Source organism: Chaetodon trifascialis, chromosome 6 (assembly GCF_039877785.1).
Source record: "Chaetodon trifascialis isolate fChaTrf1 chromosome 6, fChaTrf1.hap1, whole genome shotgun sequence".
NCBI lineage: Eukaryota > Metazoa > Chordata > Actinopteri > Chaetodontiformes > Chaetodontidae > Chaetodon > Chaetodon trifascialis.
This window is the reverse complement of record NC_092061.1, coordinates 20854922-20873243: the sequence shown is the minus strand read 5'-3', so window position 1 is coordinate 20873243 and position 18322 is coordinate 20854922. Positions and strand designations below refer to the sequence as shown.

Genomic DNA, 18322 nt, shown 5'->3' with positions numbered 1-18322 from the left:
TACTGAAGGTTTGCTGGTCCACTATGAAGCTGCAGACGACGCCTTCGTTGCTGCGGCCCAGAGTGAAGCCGTTCCCTCTGAGGACGATGTTAAAGGACTCTGTGGAATGTAAACAAATGGGAGATAAGACTGGAAGGAGGAAGCTACATGTAGTTAGACAGTTTCTTCTTCTATTTATCTGGAGTTTTAGGGCTTCTGCAAACAAGACTGTACAGACTAGTTCCAAATGGCCTCCATACATTAACCTTTTATCACCCACTGTTCAGGAAAGTTGCATTATACTGCCAGTAAGTAAGGAAAATTAGATGAATATGGAAGAAATCATGTACTAACCACTGTATTTTATGCTTATTTTATCAGATCTGGACCAAACCAGATCAAGACTCACTTGAAAGAGTCTCTTTTCATAGTTGCAGTTTTATGATATATTTGGACATGTAATTTACACCAATGGCTCTAAACCTGGGGGTCGAAACCCCCCCATTGCTGCTGCACAAAATGTTTAGATTTTCTGACTTTTGCTTTTTGTGAAATTCTGGGTACTTTAATGTCTTTAGGCCTCTAAAATCCCTTCAAGTAAAAAAGTCTGAGAGGGATAAGTTCACCCGTTCAATGCTCATAACTCATGTTTCAGCTTTTCAGGTCAAGTGATGGCACAAGCCAAAAAGGTTGCAAACCAACCAAAGTCTGAAATTATTCACGTTTTCTGAGGTTCTGCAGGGAGTTTGAGTGTCCTGTGATGGCCAAAGTTCAGTCAGGTGAGTTTCAATGACCCACACTGATCAGCCCCTTGTCTCTAAGCAGACTTGCTACCTCTCCATTGCTTGACACTGAGACATCTTTCCAACTCCTCTTGGAAAGATGTCATAAATTCAGCAAGCAAGCAGTAAAAAGAAGGATTCCAGCAGAGAATGAATCTGCCTGCAGCAGGAGGGTCCACTCACCGTTCACACAGACACTGGAGGGCTCCACACTCAGGATCTCTGTGCATGATCGCTTTAATATCTGGAGGATTAGAAAAAAAATGAAATGAGTACATTATCGCTTGAGGGCCAAGAATAAATACATCAAGTCCTGGCCGTTATCGGCTCTGTCAAGTTTAGAAAACAGATTAGGGTGCAACACCTGAGAAATGTCTCACTCCTGATCGGGCCCTGGCGGCTAAAGGAGAGCGCTGAATATCAGCGGCGAGGAGAACAGGAGGGAGAAACAGCAGCTGTGTCAGCCTTTATGGGAAAATTATGCAAGACTATTACATTTCTCAGTTCTATTAAAAACCTCCGGGATCCTGCATTATCATATAAAGAGGCCTGTGTGAGCCTACTGTCACGGAGCTGCACTATCCGCTATGATTCAATAAATCAACAAAGGACAAACTATGCAAATCCCAGTACACAGTCGGTAAAAAGAAGCATATTAACTGCAATATAGGACACTTGAACCTTTCATTTGATGTTGAGTGAAACTTCAATCTGAGGAGAGGAAGAGGAAGTGTTTACAGCGGCCTTATTAAATACGATGGTTTGATATGGAATCGTTAAAGGGGAGAGGGTTGTAGATGACAGCTGGGAGGAAAAGGATCTGCTGCTGTTCCTCTGTGCCACTATTTTCCCCATCTAATTACTTCCCTGGCAGTGCCCGAGAAAAAAGGAAAAAAAAACAAAAACAAAGATTGCTTAAAATGATAGAGAGACCCGAGGAATAACATTGTTTTCCCATTAATTGTAGAAATGTGAACACTTGTGCTCCAAAATGCCCTTTGGAAAAGTAGCATCTATGCTCAAATACCACAAAACACAGAACTGTTTTAAGAAATGCTGGTAAATGAAGTGATTTGTTGGGGTTTGGAAGATGTACAAGCTGGATCCTCAGTGTTTTGGAGATATTAAAATATAAGCTTTGAATGCCTGAACTCAAACAGCAGCAATTCATTTCTATGGGATCTTGTGACAAATATTATTTACAGGCTGCAGGGGGAAAAGAAGGCAGTCGTCCAAATATCCAAAGTCATCCAAATATCTCAGCCAGTGTTCTAAGTGGAGGGGTTTCTGAGAGGATAAGGCCGGTTTACTCATTTTGTGGGAATAATTAGGTGAAAGGGTTCATGAGGGCATTTCTGTTCGTCATTATTTAACAGCAGTGCGTTACAACATTAGAGTGCAACACTGTACAGGGTTAGCTAAGCTCAGCTGAATGTATTCAGTGGCAAAAGGAAGTTAACACTAACGATGTGGCTACATTGCAAATAGGGTTTTCCCAAAACACCCGCAGCTGGGACAACAAAGGTCCAGTGTAGTTAAAAAAAAAAAAAAAAAGAAAAGAAAAGAGAAAAAAAATGGCCTAATGGTGCAGAAACCCAACTTTGCCGAGCTGTTTCTGTGAGTTTTGTCATGCTGGTCACAGAAGCAGCGTGGATCCTGCAGCAAAAGGCTGCACAGATGATCTCAAATCCTCAAAATCCAACAGAGGAGCGAGGAGGCCAACTAGTCAGGAATCCAGTATTACTAATCAGAGAAGAATGCTCAGCGTTTCATTTGGATGCTGGAAGCGTCACTGGGCTCGGCGCCTCCGAGGACCGAGGGGATGAGCTTTTCTGTTGTTCTGCTGGACTTTCTTGTGGGGGCTTTAAAACATTCTAGAAAGTGTTGTAGTATAAAAATATATAGATGAGTTTAAAGTGAAGAATGAGCGTACAAACAAGGCTGTGCGAATGCTTTTCTCTGGATAAAAGATTTTCTTTCTTCAGCACAAACACGTTAGAAGCTTGATTTCTTCCAATCATCAATAATCAAACCCACTCTTTCAGAGACTTTAAGCGCATTTCAATGTTAATTATTACAAGCTGGGTTCACAGGCTCATTAGAGGAGATAATATTGTAGTCATTCTTTCCTTCTTCATTTTTCAGGGTTAGTCATACTTTATACTGATCCAACAACTATTACACCTGTTTTGAATGAATCGCGGCTGCATTTGCTTTGAATAACCTTTTATTATTTTACTGCAAAATAAATGAAAGATGCATCACTTTGACTCAATTCAGAGCACCCTAGATGACATCTAGGGGTCAGTAAATTTTCAAAAATGACATTGCATAAATTTACACTCGTGTTTTAATCAGTGATAATTTATTTAAATGATTTACGATAAATCAGAGGAAGAGAGATTTGAAAGGCATATTTGGCGTCCAAGCCATTCTGCACATTATTGTTTGCACCCAGGCATCGTTCCACTTTCACATTTTGTGAGACAACAGATTGAGAGCCGCAGTTTTACACCTTCCTTTACTTGACAGTCATGTTAAGAAGCAACATAATCAGTCCCAGTTGGTGTACTTTGCATCACACAACAGAAACAAGACACACCCTTTGGCTTTTGTGCCCTTCCAGCTGCACGTCTACATGTCTACCTCTGCTCTTTCTCTAAACACTGCTGGCCCTGTCGGCTCCGACGCAGATGTAAGTCCAGTCAGGTCAGTGAGCTCCGGGCTCACATTCATGTAAGAATGTTGCCATACAAACCCCCGCCTTGGCTGACAGCATTTAGCCTAAAAGCTGCAGCAAATGGAAAGTATCACTAATTGGCTGGCAGAGGATGAGGAGGCTGCATGGGAAACTTCATATAAACACTGTTTAAGGGACTCTTATACTCTGACAGCTATTCACTGATTACAGCATTGCACTGACAAGATGAGTTTGATGCGCTTTGCAGGCTTTAATTCTATATTTCGCACCGATAATAAAAAATAAAAGGCACTAATTGTGTTAGACTTGCAGACTTTTGCCACTCAGCACAATGAAAACACTGTGAAGAGGATGTCATATGGACAGTGACTAACTGTCAAGCTGCTCCCATTACAGCGTCTAATTTGCTACAGAGTGGCTAAGACATTTCCTTCTCTGTCTACGGACTGAGGGCTGCAGCGAGCAGTTATTTCCACAGACATTTTCCATGCAGCTTAGCAGGAAGTTCACTGAGGTTTGCTCTAATTTGTGACAAACTTCAATGAAGGCAAGGCAGGAAACAATTTTGCCAATTTATCCACCTGATTTCACAAATTTACCAACAATCTGTACCATGCTACCTCCTTCAATCTTTCTTAAACAAGGAAAAAACCTTTGAATTAACAGCAGTTTTGTGCATGAATTCCACTTATTCATCTCACGCATCAAACACGAACCTGAGCCTACTGAAAGTCCAACAACACACACGCACACACACACTCACATGCCAGCACAGAGGAGGCAAACTTACAGAATTGACAATGCCTTTGAGTGCGTGGAAGCCATCTTTGACAGGAAACACTTGGTCCTTGGTGTCCGCAATAACAGCAAGCTGTTGGTATCATAAAGGAGTTGAGTAAACAAGGAGTACGGCTGATTTAATGCTGCTTTCTTCTTTTTCTGTTTTCCTCTTTATGACTGAGCACTGTCTTTCCTTTCATATCATGGGCAGGAGGAGACATAGCAGATGGCATGACTGTGGCAAACACTTTGCTCAACCATAAAAAAAAAAAATCATTGCAGCACAAACTGGGAGCAATATTGCCTTTTGTTTTTGACTTGATAAGAGCTCATCACAGGGTGGTTACCAATGGTTACAAGAGACAGGCCACCATGCTGGAGGAGAGGCAGAAAAACTACAGACACCACTGACATAAGACGGAAAGATTGTGACTTCGCTGCAGCTCAGACGGTCTGACATCATTTTGTGCAACGAGCACAGAAGCTGGAGTGAAGATGATCTGATGTGGAGACAAATAATAAATAAAGCTGGGATCAGATTTTTCTGTGGTCGTTCAGATTTACCAGCCAGCGTAAATGATGTCCTTAATCTACAATGTCTATTCAAAAAAGCATGCAGTGAAAATGCTCACGGTAAGCTTTAGTAGTCACACTCCCCTGGACGTCAGTGTTGAACAGATTCTTGGTTAAATGACTCTGCTGGCCTGTCCTCGCGTAAATAATATCAAGACAGAAACTACACTCCAAATGTGTGCTGGAGATAAAGCAAGATTGTGATTTTTGTCAGAAAACGTGTGAAGAATTGTCTGATTAAGATGTGCTGACACTTAAAACATCACTCATCTAGCTTCTTATTCAGAACTTCCGAGGCTCAAACCATCTTTTTGCAACCTCGATTGCAAAAAAGACACCGTGTGAAACATGAATAAAAACAGAATGTGATCATTTGCTAATGAACTGTGTTCACAGACAACAGATTTACAAAGTGTTCCTGAGCCCATGTAGTAACATCCTTTATACAATCATGTGTTCACAAAGTGGTGAAACTGAGCCTTTCCAGGATGCCCCTTTCATTCCCAATCATGATACTATCACCTGTTACCAATCAGCCTGTTTACCTGTGGAATGTTCCAAACAGCTGTTCTTGGAGCATTCCACAACTATCCCAGTCCCATATATTTACAAAAATCAATGATGAGGTTAAACATTAATTATATTGTCTTTTTCAGTTGATTATATGTCAAAAAGGATTAGCGAATCATCACACTGTTTTACTTATGTTTTACACAGTGGCCCAGCTTTTTTGGAATCAGGGTTGTAGAAGAGTCATTTACAGAGTGCACTCCTCATATCATTAACTGATCTAAATGCACTGAAAGCAAAACTATATGACAGACTACACTAATATTTTTTTTTTCCAAAGGACCCACCCACTGTTTAATTTTGTTTCAGTTTATTAGGTATTTGTCTGTGCGATGCAAGTAACTTACCTCACTAACTGTCATTTGTTTTTACCCCATTGATGAAATACTGTGTTTTAGTTTAGATTTTGTTTTTACTTACTGCATTCACTATTTATCACTGTGTCATTGGCTCTGACAGTGAAATACAATACAAATACAACCACTAACCATAGAGTGGCCCAGTAGCCAAATGGTTAAAGCACATTTTACAATTTACTTTCCAATAAAGCCAAAGAATTCCTTTAAATAATAATAATAATAATAATAATAATAATAATAATAATCACTGTAGCTAATGGGAAACTAAAACTAAAAAAAAGAAGATATCCAAATACACAGATATTGCTGTTCTCAAAGCAACACTATTTATTTTATTTTGACAAATGACTATTTGGGGCACACTGAACATGTAAATGAACATGTGATGCTGCAGGAGTTTTTAATTCATTGATGTTTTACTTCTATGAGAATTAGTCTTTTTAATCCAGAGCTACTGACGTGGATTCAAGATGACCAAGGCTTCTGATATCTCTTACAGAGCAACCTACAAACTTCCTTGGACATCTTCTAAATCCACACGGGATTAACTGTTTGATTGTTAGGTGGAATATCACTTTAAGAGATGGATTTTCCGTGCAGGTAACAGCACCCACAATACATGTGTTTAAATTTCTTGACACCTTTCCAACATGGTGTCTCTTGTTATAAAATGTAATCGTTCAGTACACATTCAGTGACAGACTTCACTGGTGTTTCACTGAGGCAGATTAAGACTAAAGCTCTCTTACCTGCTGCTCGTCAAAGTCCTTGATACCCACACAGTAAACACGAGCACCATATTTCCTCGCCTCATCGGCCTGCAGATCAAACAAGTGTGTAGATGAAGTGCAACATGTTGAACGTAAAAACACTGAATGTATGCAGGAAATCAAGCCACCAAATCCCATTCAGGAAACAAGACATGAATAAATATTTCACTAATTAAATAAAAGAAGAAATAATAGAAAAAATTACATTTGTCCTTTGAATTTATATTTGCAGTCAAATCAAACTGAAGTAAAACTGAAGTGTCACATGATTGTGTTGACAGCAGAAATTCAACATTTTGACACTCAAACAAACACAATGAGACCCTCACCTCTTTCACTGTGAGCTCGTGAACGTAAACCTCAAGTTTCCCGTCTGTCAGAGCCAAGATGATGCTCGATGATTTGGTCTTTTGCGTCTGTATCTGAGCTGAGGCCTTCAGGTTCAAAGCGAATGACAAACGTTTCATCAGATCTCAATTTCATGACAATCTGAATGTTTGTAAAAAGCTGCTGAGCTGTAAATGGATCTATGTGAGAGTGAACTGACCTGCTTTATTCCCTCATGCATATATGTTTCACCTGCTGGTTTCACGTCCCGCAAGCGCTTCAGACCCTCCTCTATCTCGTATCTTAAAACACACAGAACATACATGGTTGATCCACATGTGCTCGACTGCACTGAGTCACATCATAATTCCAGGCATGCTTATTTTTCTACACCATGGGTGAATGTTTCTATACGACCACTAGAAATAATAATAATAATTTACTACTGTTCAGTTTCCACATGGTGTAGTGGAAATCTGCAGTTATGGTTGTGTAGATAACCACAGGGTCTAAAAGGAGACGTTAACAAGCTGTTCTTGTAATACAGAAGACACTATTTATACAGAATGTCTCAGAGTCTTTTTAGGCATTTAGAGGCCCAGTGGGAATTGAACCCCTAACCTCAACCGAATGATGTCACCTAAATGCTTTCGAGTAACTACAACAAAGTAAAATCTACAGTATAATGTAAATGTGGTCTCATCTATATATATAGATGCATATATATATATATATATATATATATATGTGTGTGTGTGTGTGTGTGTGTGTGTGTGTGTGTGTGTGTATATATATAATCGTCATTTCCTTTACTGACATAATTCAATATGACATATAAAGACATTTTTAGACCATGAGACTTCTTAAAACTTCTGAGGTACAGTCAGCATGAACAGAGCGCTGTTCTTCAAGATTGCTGCTGAGAATTGTTCAACCGGCACAAGATAAAAATCCAGACACAAGACAACAGTGTCATGAATCTGCTCCACAGAGTGTCTCAGGGTCCTGTACCTGTCTCCAGTCAGGGGCAGCAGGACCGTTGCTTTGGCTGAGAAAACGATGAATGAGACTCTCATTCTGGGGCTGAGGAGAAAACAAAAATCAAAAATTAGGAATCAGAAATATATATATATATATATATATATATTTATTTATTTATTTTATTTTTTTTTTTTCAAAGTAGCTCATGAGCCAGTGACCGGCCATGAGCTTAGACACATGCTACGATACTGCAACAGGGTTTTCTCCTTCCCTGTTGCATAAAATCATCACTTCCGTTCTTGCTCCTCTTTATCAACCACCCACACAGCATGACATGAAAAATACTCAGAATGGCTATAAATGAGTCAGCGTGATTGACAGTTTTATATAAAGCTTTCCCATGAGCTTGGTTCAGTTAAGGAGACTGAAAGAAGCATAAATAATGAAGCAAACAGAAGGGCCTCTCTGAATGTCAACTAATATTAGTGTGTGACTTAAAGCAGCTTCTGTGGGACTGAAGGAAGTGATTAATCAATTCACAGACAGGAAACATGTTGTGGTGTTGAGTCACACATAAACACACACAGATCCTGTTACACAAATATATAATCTGTACCTGTGACTTTAAAAGGGTGTGAACTGATACTGGACACTGAGTCTCCTCTGCACAACCTGTGCTGTTCACATTCAGTGTCCCTGTCGCTGTCTCAGGAATATCAACAGATTGTTTTGTAAACACAGCTGGTTTCCGAGTTAATATCCAGCCAAAATTTGTGAAAACTAAATCACACAGAGATGAGGAAAGTGTTCAACTTGAAGACTTCACCTCCTCGTGTTGAGAATAGTGCAAAAACAGTTACAAACCAGTCAAATTTACGCAAGTAAGAGCTGTAACACCACAAAGGAAAAATTATCTGATAACGGAAAAAGTCCAGTGACTTTGCTGTAAAAGCAAAGCATCAGTAATTATAAATGCATTAAAGTATTAGAAGTAAAAGAAGTCAAAGGTAGGCATACAATACCCAGAGCTGGATACTACAAAATAAAGAAAAGGGTAAAAAATAGTGTTTTGTTTTTTTTTAATTTAACAAAACTTCTTAAATACATGCCTTTAATTGTTCCTACACAAAGCAGCTGGACAACACCGGTGCTCATTTCAGATACAGACTGAAATGAGCAGAATTCTAAATTAAATCTAAATGACTGAGAAACAAGTGAAGGAGCAGCACAAGCTGAACTAATCATACTTTTCAGTACTCTGTGCTACTGACACGTCTCGATCAGCACTCAAAAAGTTGGAATTAGATTTTTTTTTTTTTTTTTTTTTAATTCTTCATGTAAGCTTACAGTCGGTCTCCCAGATATTGTAATCCTGCTTCTCCTCATTGGAAATCTCCTCTTGTCATGTCAGTCTACTCTGTTACCAACAGAGCTCATGTCTGTCTCCTCCAGAGGTTTCCTCAGGAATCTAAAACTCTTTAAAGCAAATTAGTAATTTGCAATTGTGGGCTGGATGGAGTAAATGCTCCTCTACGGATGAATGAAATTCCAGTGCGGACACTAACTTTGTAAAACAGATTTAGTAGCCAAAACATATTAAATACTCATTACTTTCTTTGTCAGTCTATAACACGCGATGTGATAAACCTGCTGCAACAATATAACTAACATTTGCACGAGGCAAGAAAGTCAGTGTACGAGCGTACGTCTCCCGCTACGGTGAAGAAGTGATGCACTGTTCGAGCTTCCTGTTATCTTACACACAGAAGAAGAAGAATACCAACCACTTCTACACGGTGAGGTTTGCGCATTTTGAAACTGAAACAGAAAAAACAGCTCTGGTGTCACAATTGATGTACGGAGAGAAAAAGTCGCACCTGAGTGTTTAAGTGACCAGTAACTCCAGACATCTTACAAATGTGAGAAAATAGTACAATGCAATAGAAACATAGAGGGGAAAATGTAGTCTCCCAAAATGGAAATACTTAAGTAAATGTACTCAGTTACTTCCCACTTCAGTTACAAACACAAAGCACACGGATGCCATCCCACAGAGCGAGTTAAACTTCAGATAATTAAGCGCACAAGTGTTTCCTTCAGAGATCCAAAGCCTTCGGAGCATAAGGAGAGGTGCTGATATTTCTCACCCACATGACACATGGCCCAGTCGCGATCCTCCCCCGCAAACATAGCACAATCTTTAAGCCACACGGCCAGATTTGGCAGGGAGCGGTAGCAGCCGTATACATCCACATCCTGTCTGCAAGTTTCAGAGTCATATGTGGACTAAAAACTAACCACGCTCAAGTCACTGATGACAAATCGTGGGTGGCGACTTAACGTCGAACTTTAAGCTTTGAGTGGAGCTCATGATTGTGTATATTACCTCTTAAGCAGTGTTGAGATATTTTCTGTTTCTAAGAAAGACTACAGATAAAGCGGCAGCGATGCCAAGGACATATCGGAGGGTGGTGGTGGGATTTTTTTTCTTCAGAGGGTGGTGGTGGTGGGGGGGGTTTGGTGAAATAGTCCAGTTTGCTCCACATGGCGGAACAGAAGAGCTCTTGGTGAGCGAGCATTGTTTAGCAGATTGTCCTCGTCGCCTTCCAGTGTTCTTTTGCTTTACTGTACATTGTCTGCCTGTCAGCCGTTCTGTGGTGGAAGCAGGGGATATGTGTGGAGCCGGACCCCCCCGGTGCAAATGGCCATTCTCACAGCCCAGAAGACTGCTCCTCTCTGCCACCCACTCCCACCTGGTGCCTTTGCTATTTTCTTCAACCAACCACTTCATTCTGGCTGGGTCGCTACCGTCTGTACTGTGCTGGCAGGCGCCGTTTGACTCAAACGTTATGCAAGCTGAACGTTTCAAGCCGGTTTCTCTGGTTTCGTCTTTTTAATGAATTATGTGCAAAGAGGATGTCATTGATTTTGCAATTTTGATAGTTTGTAAAACAGGTGGGAAGCGCCTTAAATCTGTGCAACAGGCTGCGGCTAACATCGTACGCTCTGTCATTGTGGACATTTACCGAATAAAACAGCCAACGAATGTGAAATAAAGGCATTTTGTCAAAACTACTGTACTACTTGCCCAAATAATCCTGTCAGTGTGGATATCATTTTTAAGAAATGGTGAATACTCTGTCCGGAAAAACATTCCTTCTTATATTTATTGCTTTATTACATTTATTTGGGTATCGCTCCATGCTGCTATCGCCATTGAATCATTGCTTGCGTTTGCTCCATGCAGTATCTGCAAGTCTAAGTCTGGGGAGCTGAATTTCACTTCATGTTCACTTATATAATGTAATTATATAACTATACTTTTTAGGAGAGTCCAAACAAAATGTATGATACTGACACTGGAGACTTTGTACTGACCTCACAAATCTGTCAGTAAGGTTCTTCACAAAGGAGTAAATCTCGAACCAGTCAGCAGAGACACTTCCAGACCTGAAACAAGAAAACAACAGTCACTTTGCAGCTCGTCAGTGGCAGCAGATTGTGTGCTGGGGAGTAAAATACTGTACTGTATTTGTGCTTTGTACCACAACCACAGTTGGACATTAACACCAGCCACATGCTGGATAATTGTGCTGATAAGTCTGTGTTCTATAGCAGCCACTTCAGCTGTTACAATCCTCAAATGTTCACAGGAGCTTTGTCTTTCTACAAATCTAGCTGGCTGGTACAGTTAAAATTTATCTCCCATAACAAAGGTGGAAAAATCACCAAAATAACTAGATCTAATGAACAGGAGTTCATTAGACAGAGGTGAAGGTACTTAAGTACAGTACTTCTAGCACAGGTTTAAGAAATTCAAGTCAATCAAAGCTCATTTGTACAGTTCAGTAACACGTGTTAAGTTCTTGAGGGGATTACAGGCCAACATTAGCGGTGGCTGCTGACCCCGCCAAGCTCATTAAGAAGACAAGGAAAAATGATGGCCAAGTGTGCAATAGCAGCCACGGGCTGGAAGAGAAGACAAAGGATGAACAGGAAATGTGTAACATAGAAAAAAACTGAACAACACACGCAGCAACACATCAGATTAAATATCTGCACTTCTATGTACTAAATCTAATATAAGGCATCCCAAATAGGTCAAAGAGAAAAGACCAAGAAAGACTCCATTGGGCATCCAGTAGAAAGGATTCATTAATAAACACACAGGTGCTCAGATTGTGAGGCTTGGTTCCTTTCCTTCATTCATTTGTCTTTATAACTTTCCTTTGTCCCTTTTTGTGTGTTTGTCTTCCTTTGTTCTGTCCTTCCATGTGTTCTTCCTTCAATTCATCTTTCCTTCCTCTCCTATGAAACTGGAGATGGCAGGTTTTCCTTTGAGGCACTGCCATCTTTACTCAAGTAAAAGCACTGGTGACTTCTTCCACCACCGTCTCATTTAAACTGATTAAGACTTGGTCATTGTCGAAAAAGATGCATAAATTTCTGGCTGTGACCAAGGACAAACCAATGTTAGGTGGGTGTCAACCTGTAGCCCTTGGCCCTTCTCACCCCTCGATAAGTCAATCTCACCACAATGAACGTGGTGTGTAAAATGTGCCCTTGATGTAACGACAAAGAGGTAATTAAACCAATAATTACAATTCAATGTATGTGCGAAGAACATAAAACAGAAGAGTTTGACCATTAGGAGGCTCATCTTTCATGCCACCTCTTTCTCCTCCCTGCTGCCCAAAGACAAGGTCACACAGAGGAGGGAAGAGACGACTCTGAGGGAGAGGTAAAGTTCCTCTGCACTTTGACGATTTGGAGTGTCAGCAGGTAATTAGCAGTGGTTTACTGTGGTTACATGTCATGTGAAGTAGTTACACTTCACACACATCTTTGTCATGTTGATGGTGCAGGTGATCAACTGAGGCTTTCTAGGGTTTCTGTTTTTTTAACTTATCTGAAGAACTTCACTGATTTTACTAACTGCTTTGTCTGATCAATCAGAGTATAATAATTCTTCTGAACATGTTTCCAAAGTCAACAATAGTATAACAGATATAACAATATTGGGGTTTGTCAACATCGCCTCGTGCTGAATTCCATCTGATTATTTGATCTATACCAGTTTCTCAGCTGACTTTCAAGAAAATGTAGAATTCCAGTATAAAAGATACTACTGTGACAGATCAGCTGCCAGTGAGACCCTTGGACCGGCAGGATCAATCTGGGTGTGAAAAGTGCAAGAGACCCTCCCTCATTACCACCACTGAGGTGCCCTGGAATAAAGCCACATCAGACTGGAGATGTACTGGTCATCTTCCAGGTGTGAATGTGTGTCACAGTGTGAGCTTGGCTCTCACTGAAACTCCCTGAATAAAAAGGTTTAGTTACACTAAAGGCAGCACTTCACAGGATGTTTCCTTGGAAAGAGCGACCTGAGTGTTTAGGAAACAGAAAAGCTTTCATAAACTGGCTCCACACTGAAACATCATCACATGGCATTAGAACACGAAAATAGATATTTCTTTGTCCAGAAACGTTGCGGGTTGCTGCAACAAACTGCTGCATCCCATCAGTCCCATCAGGAAATCTAACAGTTTATCTGCAGGAACAAAGTAAACTTCCTGCAAAGAGACATGCAACTATCTGACACTGTGCAATCACTGCAGACTAAGCTTTCATATTTCAGAAACATTCATGTGCATGTGTAAATCAAACAGATCCCCAACCTGCAAAGATATACAAAATGCAGAGCAAACTAAGATCTATGCACTTGGTGAAACTTGTGCCAATAATCTCAGCCATCAGCCTCTAATACTGCAATTTAGATGAGGGTGGGGTTGTTTGAAAATGGGTCAGGGGAGCAGTGTTTCAACTCAACAGCCCTGAGTAATGGCCCATGTCCAAGCCGGGGGAGGACAGGATTAAAAACAGTTGTTGTCAAAGCCGTAAACTCCCCATAATATATTGGAGCGCTTTTTGCATGACGCTACTGCAGCACTGCAAAGGTTTGCTGAACTGACTGAATGTGGCCGTGGAGCATTTGTGCATTTGATGTCTGACGCAGAGCTTTGAGTGCATTAGAGACACAGGAAGTGGTACATTCTTGCTAGCTTGCGCGATTAACACACAACTTTCAAGGACTTCTCGAAGACGTTTAAGGTCTTCTTTCTGGTGACATTCAAAGACTCAAAAACGGTCATAAGTTAACGTGACAGTGGTGAAATTCCTGCCAGTTGATCCTATTAGACAGATCTCTGTGAGTGTAGAAATGATGGAGCCTTCAGATCACAAAAAGTATTTTAAAGTAGGAAGCATTTCTGTTTTTATTGTGAGGCAGATGCCAAACCTCCATTCTTCCTTTGTCATGGTCACTACCAACACTGGCAGCATGTCTCATGAAAGGGAAACAACATATAGACACTCATGACACTGTGGGGTATGTTCCTTAAAGGCAGCATGGGTTAACCTTAGCTGGATAAAACTACATGGTTATTGTTTGGGGAAGTGTGGTCATGGTTACACTTCTGTGGTTCCTTGATGTTTGTCAGAGTCGTCTCTTCCTCCAAAGTAACCAGTGAACATCACGCGACTCTCCAGGTTCATCTTGACCAGTTTCAAATAGTTTGAAATTTGAAGGCCTGTACAGGTGTTTCTTTCAAGTCATAGTCAACACACTACATACATTTGACATCACTGCTGACTGTTTTCAAAAGCATGCTGTAATGTCAAACTTCTGAATATTTTTTTTCAACTTTCCAGGCAGGAACTGGTTCAAACTAATCGCCAGAAATCATCAAAAACATCAAAACTTTAACTGAGTTTGGTAATGCATCTTCATAAAAGATGAAAAAAAAAATGTCTGTCTTTGTTTAGCCAAAGCTGCTGTAGCTGCAGATAGATTTAAAAGATCTGTACTGAATTACAACGCAATGATAACATGACTTTCACAAAATGAAATCAACTGAAAGCAGTGGGTGCCTGGTTATTCATAAACCTAGAACACTGTGGTGGAACCATTACAGAACTAAGCTGACTGTGTTTGTACTACATTATATTTTGCTATGCTGTGTTTCATGCTATTCATTGCTTTTTTATTGTTTTGTGGGTTGCCTTTGTGTATATAACTGTTAGTGTGTTGCATCCATCCTTTATGATTTGTAAATTGTGTGTATTTTTGCAAATGTCTTAATAAATCACACCTAACTGGTCAGCAGTAAAGTGCACAGTAACTTCAACTAGCAAATGGGCTACACATGCAAACTCAGTGCTTTGCTCTTTTCAGTAAAACGTTTGCCACTGGCAGCTGCCCAGTACAACCACAGTATGTTGACGGGCTCTCAGCAGCTCCACTGAAGCAAAGTGGAGCTCCCAGCTGCCTTCTCACGATGAGCACCTCTGTGATGTGAGAGGTGACCAAATATTGACAGGTGAAGTGTTCAGGGCATGAGTTCCTACTATCACTGCAATAAGGAAAAAGCATGTGGGCAGCAGAATGATACTGCCAACATGTTATTCCAAATCCAGGGGCATCCAAATCCACCTCCACTCTTCTGGTTTCAGGTTGTTTTCCACAAGACTTTGAACCTGGCTGCAGAGATCTGCTCCCATCCAGCCAGCACTGACGTTGGGTGATGGGCTCTGCCTCACAGTTCCAGCTCATCCCAAAGGTGCTGGATGGGACTGAGGTCAATTTAAGTTCCACACCAGATTAGCAAACCATTTCTTAACGGGCCTAGCTTTGTGTTCTGGTTATATAACAGGAAAGGGCCTTCCGCAAACAACTGCCATCACTGTCTTCTGGGTGCACTGCAGTGCTCACATTTCCCTTCATTACACATGGCTGCCACATGAGACAGAGCGTCCACATATTTTTGGTCACATCTGTTACCCAACCTAATACAGCGGAGTCACCATTTTTGGTGGCAGCCATTAAAATGCAATAAACTCCAAACCAGGTCACAGAAAACTGTGTCACACCTGCGACAACCCCCACCCCCACCTCAGCCCCAGCTCCCAGCTCCCATCCCCTCTCCTCTCCCTCCAGCATCAAAGAAACTTCAGCTCAGCGGTCACATCATTATCTCCACGGTTAGCGTCATAAACAGCGGTCTGAAACAAAGGCTGACATGCTCTCTTCCTACTTACTTGTCTAAAACAAAGTATAGGTCGTAGGCTCCGTGACAGGACGCTTCCTCTGCCAGGCAGGACGAAGCAAACAGCCCCAGGAAGATCACAGCAACCGCCGCCGAAGTCCACCGACTCTTTCCGTGAAAAAGTTCACTCACCGCGGTGAAGTAACGTGACAACTTCTCCAACATTTTGACCTCGAAAAACTCAAAGAAGGGTCGAGTCTCGTGTTGAAAAACAACAATAAATAACGTTTAAGCAGTTTCAGCTGAAGACGACGTGCACATGCCCTCAGAGTGAGCAGCTACATGTCAAAGTTCCTCCAAAACAACCAAGTTAACGAAGGGACCTGCGAAATAAAGGAAATCACTGCGCGACGTCACCAGCTGTGAAGTTTCTTCATCTTCTTGACTCACATCCTCAATAAAACCGACCCGCCACCTGAGCTCACCCTGACTGTTTCGAAGATAACTGAAATCACTGCTAACAGTAAACTTCACCGCGTTAAGGCACATACACGGAGAAAAGTTTGGATGCATTCAAGTGCAGCTAGAAAGCTCGTACTTCTGAGCGCTACTTTTATCGCGGTTGTAAACGGTTATAAAATGACTGGGATATGAGTCATAATGCTGATGGTTTATGTTTTGTTTTATAAATGCACTGACATAAGGGCTGAATGTGACTGCATTTAAAAGTAACCTCAAATGAAGAGGAGATTTTCATTAAGTGTGCAGCTTAATACGTTATTAAGTGGTAGAAACAGTGAAAAGGGAGTAAAGGTTTTTAATAGCGGTTTTGTAGTTGAATTTAAACAGGAGTACCGCATTTGCAAGAAATATTTTGGTGAATCAATGGAGCTGATGGTTAAATCGTTGCATTGCATTTCATATAAGTCAAGGTAATTTAATCTATTGCAACATTTTATGGGGTTAGATTTTGTATCTTTTAGTACTTTTGTAATAACTGACACCAGATTAATGTAGTGCTCTAAAAGTTTGATATGAAGATTGATATTTGTGTATAAGTTGCACATCAAGTATAGTCATGTATCTTTTAAACTTGTTTCACGCAAATCGTACCGATAGCACTTAAAGGCCTCATCTGTTTCCAATCCAGTGCGCATGACCGAGGTGAATCCAGCTGCTGCACTTCAGCAGAGCTGGAGGTCCCAGTGCACACACCCAACAACAACATCTGTATCATCTTTTGTACAAGACTACTTAATAACGTTACGTTAACAATGTTTACACAAGTCAGAGCTGCAGTCAGATGCTACATGCCATAGGTAGTTTCCTTCAGACTGTGCAGATATAAAAGGGGTCTCTGCAATGAAGGGTTTGCTTTCTAGTGGGCATACATGTTGATGAACTATTCGATAACAGTTCTGGCTGACATTCCATTTTTTGCTAAGTTGTACACAACATTTTGCTCCAATTTTATCTCTATGCACTGACAAAAGAATTATGTTATATTTCTATCAATTTGGTTCAAGTATATTGATGCCTTTGGCAAATGAAACACTTTAGTATTTGTGTTGCCTGTAGAACCACAAGGTTCTTGTTAAGTTCTGGCCTGCAGACTAACACAAAAATCAGGCTTTTGTCATTAAAAGAAGATGTCCATTTCCCATTTTTCAAGCTATTATGATTGGTTACATTTTGGAGGAACCACACAAGCTGTACAGCCATAGGAATAGGTATCTCCTCTTTTCCTCATAGTTTCACAAGTTCCCTAAATATTCTTTTGACATCCAGGTTGAGAGCCTCCAGATGAACCACTGATAACAGCTTGGCATGACACACTTCATTCAAACAGTATGAACAACACACGTGGCAAACATAGCATCCAAAAGTCTTTTCCCAATACAGAGAGATTCACTCTGGAGGAAACAGAAAAGTCTGCTGGCACAATGAGCACAGGAAGAGGCTGCAGATGTGAGCTCTGTGAAATCAGAGATGTTTCAGAAAAGATGTTGCATAAGCAAAAGTTCTGAAGTGCAGTATTCCTTATAAATATTTTTTGGAGGGTGTGATGTGTTTGTGTAAGCCTCTTTGTGTTTCCTTTCTCATCCAGTTTGTGTTTCATGCGTCCTTCTTTTTAAGCTTTCATAACACATCAGAAAAGAGGGTTATGACCCTCATACGCACCCAAGAATAACTTTGGCCTGTGCTCCTTCAATAACACGCAGCAGAAACAGACCCCAGCACACAAAAACTGTTGAGAAAACATCCCTAAAAAGTGACTGGTTACATAGTATTAAGCGTATCGTGAATATGGTTACTGGCAGTTCCTTGCAGTGATATGGAGCAATTGATCAATTTTGGCTTGATGTACATTTTCACTGCTGATATTCTAATTAGAAACACATATTTTCGCCATGGTACACAAAATAACTTCTATATTATATGATATGTGAGA

The 18322-nt window shown here is 40.7% G+C and overlaps 1 protein-coding gene across 1 annotated transcript in view; it reads right to left on the bottom strand.

The window, feature by feature from the left end:
* antxr2a (ANTXR cell adhesion molecule 2a) overlaps window positions 1–16444 on the bottom strand; it is a 73605-nt gene extending 57161 nt beyond the window's left edge. The window contains exons 1-9 of the mRNA XM_070965050.1: window positions 15923–16444; window positions 11201–11272; window positions 7853–7924; window positions 7062–7143; window positions 6844–6948; window positions 6494–6562; window positions 4253–4333; window positions 945–1005; window positions 4–99 (exon numbers count right to left, since the gene is read on the bottom strand). Coding sequence (XP_070821151.1) covers window positions 4–99; window positions 945–1005; window positions 4253–4333; window positions 6494–6562; window positions 6844–6948; window positions 7062–7143; window positions 7853–7924; window positions 11201–11272; window positions 15923–16095 — 811 coding nt within the window. The 5' untranslated portion in view covers window positions 16096–16444. The remainder of the gene's footprint in view (window positions 1–3; window positions 100–944; window positions 1006–4252; window positions 4334–6493; window positions 6563–6843; window positions 6949–7061; window positions 7144–7852; window positions 7925–11200; window positions 11273–15922) is intronic.
* Window positions 16445–18322: the final 1878 nt, after the last annotated feature.